The sequence below is a fragment of the Anoplophora glabripennis genome, unplaced genomic scaffold, assembly GCF_000390285.2.
Source record: "Anoplophora glabripennis isolate ALB-LARVAE unplaced genomic scaffold, Agla_2.0 scaffold97, whole genome shotgun sequence".
Lineage (NCBI taxonomy): Eukaryota > Metazoa > Arthropoda > Insecta > Coleoptera > Cerambycidae > Anoplophora > Anoplophora glabripennis.
Window position 1 is genome coordinate 317,320 of NW_019416215.1, and position 10,573 is coordinate 327,892.

A 10,573-nucleotide genomic window follows, 5' to 3' on the forward strand; every position below is an offset into this window, starting at 1 on the left:
TTTCAAGTTTTTCTGCTACTCTGAAGAGAACAACGCCATATTCTCAAAACCCCACAGGCCTATTATCCTCCGTCTTCTTCCAAAGCGCGTACAGCCCGCTTCTTACCTTCGTCTTACCTGTTGCATTCAAGCTACCACTATTTACCTGTGCGAGGTCGGAAGCTTTCGGGCGTACCCGAAAGCTCACCGTGAAGCGCAGATCGGCGAATTGTCATTTCACATCAAGTTATCGTAGGAGGCAAGACCGCGTGGTGGCGTAGCAGCAACAGGTTGTTGTGCGTGTACTTATCTGTTTTTCGGAAACGGGGATATCTTTTTTGACTGAGACGATTTGTGGCGTACCTAATTTTTTGTGATTGTATAAAGTGCGAAGTGCAATGAATTTGTGTTGAACTTTTTTTTTTTTTTGTAAATAATATAGCATCGACCATGGATTTCCCTCACTTTCTTGGGATATTTTTGATCATCGTTTTGGAGCTGACCAAAGCTCATCTCATGGAAGAAAGAGGTTAGTTTTGTAATAATTGTGTTTGTTGGTAGCTGTACTTGTTACTTCTATTAAACTGACATCGAAAAAATATACGCGCCAATTCCAATTCCTGTAGATTTAATCCAATCATCAAATTTATTCAGTTCCTTGACAATGTACAAATAATTTCTACAGAAAATATACGTATCATTCTCTAGTTCTGAGAATATTATTCCGCGAAATTAATTCAAGCCGCTTTAACAAATATATAGTCTGGTAAATAATACTGGCATCCTTTAACCAATGGCATTAAATATTATGATCACACCATCGCACACTGTATCTTTTGATCAACATTTCACTTGCTAAGGTCATTATTAATTCTGCCGACTGATCACTGCTTTGACAAATATATGGCTACTATTAGAAAACCTTTGTCGCGTAGAAATAAATTCTAATGTCTAATGATAAATGTGTATTATAAAAATTGTACAATTAGTCGATGCCTTGGTGAAAGAAGTATCATTTGGCCCAGTAGATAATGGCATTGGTGTTCACAAAGCGTGAAGTACACGGTAAATTGTATACCTCAGTTCGCGGTTAGAGATGGTGGTTGGCCGCAAGTGAAGGAATGCTACAAAAACTCGAGAGTTATTTGTATGCATGTACATGTGAATACCCTGTGCTGACAATACGGATTTTAAAAGTGTATGCCATGCAGATATTGTCATTATATTACGGACAAGAAACTGAGACGTTACAAGATTATGAAGAATATTTTACTGACTGGACAAATGAGTTCTTATGGTTTCCGACACTTTCACAACATTTTATTGATTCAGGCCGAGTGTATTAAAGATATGTAGAATATGCCACTCCATCTACTTTCCAAATATATATCAATTATTTCATCATTAATTGTAATCCTCTTACCGTCTATACCTATGGAATCACCAAGCTTATATAAATAATAATTTTAAATAGTAAATAAACATTTAAAATCCCTGATAAAATGATATTACACTTGACAATGATGAAAGCAAGATAATATAAACTGAATTGCTGTAAAGATAATGATAATAACACAGAATTATATGGATTACATAGAACACACCAACCAATAACAAGTTAAATTAATGATTAGGATAAATATTTTGTATAATGAAAAAAATTCTTTTGCGGCATTAATGATGCATCTGTTTTATTGGATCTAAAAACTGAACTAACAAATTTCATCGACACAAATATCACCCAGAGATTAAAGTGAATTCTGTCTCGGACATACATTTAAAGATCTGCAAAATGTATGATATGTATATAAGTATATAGTGTTATGCTCTTCTTTGCAGGTGTTTCCATTGCAATATCTTGAGTTTGACATTTCCGTGCAAAATCAGTAGCGCTACTAAGAAATTAAAAATAATTTAAGTATTAAATGCATTAAAATAGATCTATTACCGTATCATTTTAGGCTATTGACAATGCCAAAAAAAAAAGAGAGTACAAAGGAACTACAACGTAACAAAAATTTTATTGTTTGATATGTTCAATTGACGCTAAAAAATGATAAAAACCGCGGAGTGCTACCTTTTAAAGGGGTGCGTTTTTGAGAACGAAGTAAAAAGGTGGTATTTTCAGTTTTTTGAGTTTTACTCGAAAACTATAAATTTTTTCTAAATAGTTGTCAGCAGAAAAGTTGTAGCAAATTGAATTTCCAATCGAAATGAGACATTTTAAAGTCAAAAAAATTATTTTTAACAAAAATATGCCCAAAAAACGAGTCAAAGTTGGTTACTTTTTGGATTTTTGGCCAATTTTTGCCCTTTTTTGACGATTTTCGTCTTATAACTTTTTTTCTGAGTTAATTTAGGTATATGTAATGCCATATTAAAATGAAAGCTGGCTTCAAGACCTTTAAAATGGTGCCTGGTAGAAGTTTGTACAATTAAAATCAACCGAGATATGTTAATTTAACCAGCGATACTTTTTTCTTTTTATAAAATTTTTATTACTTTCGGTATTATTTTGACTAATAAATTTAGTTTTGTGAATGTGAAAGTTAAAATAAGTTTCTAGGTGATTGAATATTATTATTTATTTATTTAAACAACAATTAATCATATTTATCTTGTAAAATTTCGAATTCTTTTAATTATTTTTGTACTTTTAATTAAAAAATTACAATTACAAAAAAATTTTTCAATTTTGTAAATAAGAATTTTTCAAAATTAAAAAATTACCTCGATGTATTTTTACTTGAAAATGCTAGTGTTGAGGATATCACTGCTGCATCTGAATGCATTGTAACTATAATGTATAGTTAAAAAATTGACAGCCTAAAAACTTGTCGATATAAATTATTTCAAAAGTATTCAACAAGTGCAAAATTTACCTTATCTCGATTGCCTTCAACAACTGATGCTCTCAAACATCATGGGTTCAGAGTATATTTTCAGATGCAACAGTGGAATGGTTGTACTTTAAATCCCCTTGATTGGGGTTGGAAAAATTCCATAAATGGGCTAGTTCCCATTTTTAATAATAAATCTCCTGCACCTGAAAATTTACTTGAAAAAATAGCCTGTAAATGTATTAAAGAATGTATGGGAATAAATTGTGAGAATGCTTATGAGCCTGATTTTTCTGAAGAGGACATTGATGAAAATGATGACGACGAAATTGATATTAATATTGAAAATATACTAAATGAAACTGAAAATTTATAAGATATATATGATTAACTGTTGTTTAAATAAATAAATAATAATATCCAATCACCTAGAAACTTATTTTAACTTTCACATTCACAAAAATAAATTTATTAGACAAAATAATACCGAAAGTAATAAAAATTTTATAAAAAGAAAAAAGTATCGTTGGTTAAATTGACATATCTCGGTTGATTTTAATTGTACAAACTTCTACCAGGCACCATTTTAAAGGTCTTGAAACCAGCTTTCATTTGAATATGGCATTACATATACCTAAATTAACTCAGAAAAAAGTTATAAGACGAAAATCGTCAAAAAAGGGCAAAAATTGGCCAAAAATCCAAAAAGTAGCCAACTTTGATCCAATGTATCTCGGTTTCTATTAGTCGTAGGTACTTCTATAAAGGCTTATTTTAAAGGAAAAAACATTAACTTTTTTTTCTGTGAAGCAATGCCTATACCTAACTCCTCTCAGAAAAAAGTTGTGGGCCAAAAACCAAAAAGAAAAAAAAACGCATTTTTTCGGTTTTTTTTACTCGTTTTTTGGGCATATTTTTGTTAAAAATAATTTTTTTTGACTTCAAAAGGTCTCATTTCGATTGGAAATTCAATTTGCTACAACTTTTCTGTTGACAACTATAGTGAAAAAATGCATAGTTTTCGAGTAAAACTCAAAAAACTGAAAATACCACCTTTTTACTTCGTTCTCAAAAACGCGCCCCTTTAAAAGGTAGCACTCCGCGGTTTTATCATTTTTTAGGGTCAATTGAACATATCAAACAATAAAATTTCTGTTACGTTGTAGTTCCTATCTAAAGTACATAGTCAATAGCCTATTTTGTTGCAAGTGATTCGTGGATCTTAGCGTACATCTGATTCATTACAATGTATTTTGTTGTGATATCACAAAATCAGTTACGGAGCAGAGATATGAATTCTCGAACACCCCAATCGATTCCCCAAACCTCCACAAAAATTGTATCTACAAAGGCGAAGTAGTAGCAGTAGTAGTAGGTACTAAATGTTGTGTAGACCGTAAACTAACGATAAATTTTGATAAATCTTTCACAATTAAATACATTGCAAAAAATTAATATTAAAAATTGAGCAAAATTTCCACATCCTGTGACATTTTTATTTAGATTAATAGAAAAACTTTATTTTGTAGATAGATATAAGTGGGTATTTTTTCACTAGCATTCTAGTTAATTCCACACTAAACAATGAGAAATATTGACTATATTTTGGAAAATTTTCACTGTTAAAACCAAGTTGCACTAACCAAATTTGGACAGGTCGTAACTAATACAATGCGAAACATCGCCTTACGGTTAAAAATGTTGTCATCCCCGTTCTTAGTGGTGAAAATTCGAAATATTTGGAATTATTCAATCTTCGTAGCTGAAAACATACATACGTATTGAATTTTCGCAAACGAGAGAGTTGCACTAACCAAATTTGGACAGGCACATAGCTAATACAATGCGAGACATCGCCTTTTTGTTAAAAATGTTGTCACCGCCGTTCTTGGTGGTGGTGATTTAAAATATTTGGTTTCAAACAATTTCGTCTCGTAAAAACCCCAAATAAAAGCATTTTTCGGTTGATTTGATAGGTAACTAAGTTGTACCAATATTTAACCGAAAATTTACAATAATTTTTTTTTTGCTGTGGTATTTTCTTTTTTCTTCTTTTCTTCTTTCTTCTAGAGTAATATGAAAATGTTATTAAATGTTATATTCAATTTAATTTATTAATTATACGCTTCATTATGCTTGTTTTAAGTTTGATTTAGTTTACATTTTAAATTATTTACTGTTATTTTATTAAACTTGTCAAATTAGTGTTCAAAACTGCATTCCCGTTCTTTTTCAACAGCCACATTAAAGTGGTTTTGAGATAGGTAGGTAGTAGTTCTAGAAAACGTTTAAAATCCTTTTCTTGTGAAACTGAAATTGTATCCCTGCGTAAAAGATTTCCGATTCCCACCCTCACATTGGACCTTTTTTTACTAACATCTTACGGCAATAGTTTCGAATACCATGTGAGAAATTCGAATTGTGAGGGTCTATTAACGATTTTTCTTTATTTTATAGGTGTTCTAAACAATGTTAAAAATATGCTTTTGGAATGATCATTAACATACATACAAAATTCAGTACATATAAGGTCATTTATTTATGTAGACCACAGCAAATGTGGATTAAAAACTGACCAAATAGTGAAAAAAATATTCCTTCTATGGGCCAATTTATTTCAAATTAAAGACTTAGTAAAATATTAATTGGTACGTTAAATTGAAATAAATACATAATTCTATGCCCCACAGGAGAGTCTAGTCTACTTAACTTTTTTTTTGGAAAGACATTTTACTCTTTCAGTTTTATGTGTCCTTGTATCTACTTTTTATTTGGTGTTTTTTATTTTCAGTTGCTATATGAAACAGAGATGGTCTCGGAAGAATCCTGTGCTTTAATACCTAGTCCAAATTTCTTAAAAACTATAAAATAGTATAAATAAATAAAAAAATCTGCTATATATTTTCTACATTTTTTTATTTTTGGGTATAATTAATTAATGGAAGGTTAAAAGACTGGAACGTGGAAGAGAATAATAAAATAAAATTAAATATGAGATTTAATAGTTTATTGTAACCTTATATTTGGACATATATACTTACCCAGCTATTAAGAAAATTAGTTCCAAATATTGACTGAAAGGAAACTACACAGACCCATCCATGGGAATTTGGACCAGGTGATGTTCGTGTTTTTTACCTGTGTGGAGAAAATTAAAGATACCGGGCTTTTAATAATGTAAATATAATGTAACCCAATATTTTCTACAAGACTCCACAAAGCAGGTGAAAACTATACGATCTAGAATAATTTTTGTGCAAGCCATACAATGGCTGTGGTAAGAAGATGAAACCTGAAAAGACCATTTCTTCTTATCGACAGGGAATAAGGTAGTTATAAAAAAATAAGGGATAAAATTAGTTAGGTATACTTATTTTTTATTTCAATTAGCATGTCCAATATGGTCATATCTTATTATCATTAGAGGTACACTCATCAAACCCTACATCATTGCAGTTCTGGAAAAGCGTTCTTATCGAATATAGGTAACACAATATATACATCATTTTATCACAAGTTTGGTTATAGCCACAAAACTTCTGTTTAGCGTTTTGCTGATTTAAGATACAAACTAAAAATTAGTTTTAAATATTTGTAAGACTGGGTCTTCTTGAAAAGTGTAATTTAAATATGGATAGCTACAACAAATACTGTTGAATAATTTATAATGTTAGTCTTTGAAGAAGGCTATGGTACAGTGCTAAGTAATTTTTTCATCGCCTATACTGCAATATAAAGCTTGTATACCAGTGCATACTGAAGCCAATTGACTCCTGACCTCAGTTGTCTCTCTGACCCACTAGACATGGTACAATATAAAATCCACGTTGTTGTTACTATATCCAATGATTAAACAGTCTCAAGATGGCCATGTTTTAAGCGTTATTAACATAAGAATTCCAAATAAGAAGTTCGCTCTCTGGGCTTGGCTCATATTTATTTTATATGCAAAACAATTGGCTAAGTATAGAAGTATAGTAACTGATTTTTTTTTTGGGTTTGGTTATTTAAATTCTTGTTATTGCGCAATTGAGACTTTTTTAAACTGTATAATAAATATAATTCTTTGAAACGTTTTATATAATCAATACGTCAAACCGTATTCAATGATTTTTAGAAATGAATTATTTGTTGCAAGATTTTTTTAAATATTTTGAACTGAAAAAACTACACCAAAATCTATTGTAGCATAATAAAATATTATTCCATACCTAATAACTAAATGTTAATTATACGTAAAATTAGATACGAGAAATTATAAAAACAAGGGATATGTTATTATATAAAACAAATTAATTTTACTTATATTGAAAAGACTTACATATTATATAATATCTGAGAATTTCGTCTTCAAACAATGTCCTACTACTGTTTGAAATGAATGTCAAAAAGCCCTTATTAAATTAAATACCTACATATTTACAGAAGATTTTATGTCTTAATACACTTTATCAGGGGTTCCTGACATTAATTGACATGTAAGCTATTTGACTTGACTTAAAATCAAGTAGTACTTTGAAAAGAAATAAGTCCTTACACTTTATGTATAAGCAACTGTATTTGAAAGAGTCCCACTAATCAATTATAACGAGATAAGTAAGATTATGAAGCAAAATATGTATATTATTTGTTAATCGAACTGATAAAATTAAATTATAAATGCAGTAACCACAGTCCAAGTTAAAAACAATTATAATGATTTAAATAATTAATGTCATCTGCGATGTTTTTATTCGATTTACACTAAATTAAACATTTCTTTTGCAAGAGGTAGAAAGTGCTTTGCTTCCTCTTCGGATTTTCTATTTCCTGTTCGTGGTGGTTAACAAGGCACAGATGTATAATTTTATGACAGAGAGCAACTTCCTGAATTACTTGTTTACAAGTGCGCATAAAAGTTTTTAATTGTTATTTATCAAGGAGTACAAAAAGAACAATTACGATATAATGATTTGAATAGGTTTCCTACCACGGAAATTCCGGAAAAAATCACTCTAGTAAATATAATTAAACGTAACTGGGAAATATTTACTTTTGTGATAGAGGTGTGATATTTTTCAAAAACTTCAATATCCTTTATCTGGCAAGTTAGGTCTTTAGGATATGTATTCGCTGGTACTTTTTTAGACTCCTTGTATTCAGGACGATCGTGTTTGTACATATATCTAGGTATGTTATGTTTTTATTGAATCACATTTATTGTAGTGATTCGTTCTTATCTTCAAGAAATATTTTTCTCATGACTGACTTAATCATGCAAATGATTGTTCAGTCAAGTAAGTAAAATTGCAAATATTTTATCTTTTTCGTACTGCTACTTACATTGATACTAACAATATTTGTATCTGTGTATAAATCAAGAGTAGAATATTTTCCAGATAACATAAATAATGTAGCAATACTTAAACCAACTTCGTGATTTTATTGTAGCTTTAATTATCTCGTGTACACTGCCTTGAAAGAAAAGATGAAAAAAATGGACAAGCTTTATACAATAATTGCTTAAATAATTATATTTCAACATGCCATAAACTGAACGATTGTGTTTTTAAATCAAAAGCCTTGATATTTTGTTTTTGTATTTTTTTTTGTATTCTCGATTTTTATTAAAATGTCAAAATACCAGACGAGCCAACCGCAGTACAAGGACACAGAAAAGTCACAGAACATCTATTAAAGATAAAACTCCTTGTAGTTATATGACTGGGCATAGATTTATTTACTGTATTCAATGGTTAGAAGTTTCATAAATATGTCTAATATTTACTGTAATGCTTTTTTAACAATATTATTTTAATTGATCAATAATTTCATTCAGAATTACAGATTGTAGCAAAATAATAATGAACCATTTTCTTAAAAAAAATTATGTACCCGATATAAAATTTAATGCACTTATTTGGAATTAAAAACGAATATAGCGATGTTTAAGAAAGAAGATAAATTAAGTAGATTTGAATCATTTGAATCAATTAAAATGTCCTAATTTTGAGTAAACATAAGCACAATTAATTAAAATCATAAATGCTGTTGTTCTGCCAATTATTTTTAGCGATGTCTACATTTCATTGCAATCAATTGTAGTAAATCAGTAAAATATATCTCCAAATAATATAAATAACAGCAAAACTACAAATATAAGGTAATATATTCATCATATATTTACAATTATGAAGATATTTATTTCAACATATTGTTATATAAAATCTAATTAATTACACCGATTTATTAAAACGAGTTACTTAGGTATAACGGTATATATTTCATATTTTTTTCCATGTTATTTCAAATTCCGGTGAAGCCGTAAAATGAGACAGTAAACGTCTTTCGGAGGTGTGTTAGGGTAGATTTATATCTGTTTTAGATTCATATTTCTCGTGTGGATATGAAAATATGCATATGCCCCATCGAAGAACCACTTGTAGTGTTTAACAGATGTCTTGAGCAGAAGCGTGGGAACTATAAAATAGACTAGTCTGCTGGCATTGTCAAACAATTACGAGCGATTACCACTCGTGTCACCACGTACTTTATACGGTATAATTCTCCTAATTTGGCCACCATCGTGGTCACTATCCGATATTATTATAAATAGCCTTATCGAAATGTTTCTTTTCGGAGAAAATGATCATAGGGGCCTGCGTTGACCTCTCGAAATGTCGGAGCCATGCCCTTATAAACGGTCTTAACGTTTTAAGCCGATGATTAAAGGTCACTTTGAGAGAAAAAGTATCTAGACTGTCTGATTCTCGTAGTGCTGAATCATTTTTTATTATTGTTACTAGTTTTCTTTATCAAATTAATAACTACAAAGTAATCAGTACTTTTAATATAAAATTGGATGAAATTGTACATAAATTTTTAATGAAATTCCATTGCTTATTTTTTGTTGTATTTTAGGGCGATCTTACATGATAATAATAATTAGGCAATGTCTCAAAAACTATTAAAGGTAAGAATCATATATAATACACTTCTGCAAAAAATTAAGGGAGCAAAAAAATTTTTCGAATTTTTGTGATTTTTCAGAATGCTGTATCTCAGTTAAAAATGATCGTATCAAGGTTTTAAAAAAAGCATTTTAAAGCGCCGAATGTCTAGTTTCCAGATTTCTTAGCTCAACATTTTTAGGAGCGATAGTCATCGCGAAATTCTAAGAAATAAGACTAAACAATTTTTTTTTTCAATTTTTTGCGTTGTTTTTCTCGGTCCACGGGCTTGGAAAAATTTTTTACACAAAAATCATGATATGGACTTGATAGCCTGTTCATTCAGCTTTAATTTCTTTTTTTAAATTTTTCTCTACGTTAATTTGACCCGGAGATATTCGACTACGAATACAAAAGCATCCTTTTGGCTTTAACCATCGATATCTCAGCAACTAATGATCAGACAGAAAATTGACGGGCAGTTTCGAAATCTCGAATAAACTTCCTACAAGGCTATGTAGCGTTCTTGGAAGAAAAAAATTTTCTTTCATCCTCGACATTAACTTGAAAAAAGTGAAAAAAAGTGACTTTTTGACTTGTTTTGCTAAGTCGACCGCATCTTTGCTAATATCGATGGAGAGTCTAATGCTTGTACGAATTTTTACACCTCGATGTACCCCCAAAAGCTCCGTAAATGGGCAGATCGATCTATCGAACGGTTTTTCCGGACCGCTTAATCAAAATTTCAGAAAAATTTAAAGGAGCAAAATTTACATTTCTGAGCACCCTGTAACGTTCGTAAAAATGAAAAATTTGATTTTTTTT

The 10,573-nt window shown here is 30.1% G+C and overlaps 1 protein-coding gene across 1 annotated transcript in view; it reads left to right on the forward strand.

Annotated features, from left to right (window-relative positions):
- The first annotated feature begins 233 nt into the window (after positions 1 to 233).
- The window catches only part of LOC108907320 (epidermal growth factor receptor), a 204,893-nt gene continuing 194,553 nt past the window's right edge, over positions 234 to 10,573 (forward strand). Inside the window, exon 1 of the mRNA XM_018710948.1 lies at positions 234 to 508. Coding sequence (XP_018566464.1) covers positions 430 to 508 — 79 coding nt within the window. The 5' untranslated portion in view covers positions 234 to 429. The remainder of the gene's footprint in view (positions 509 to 10,573) is intronic.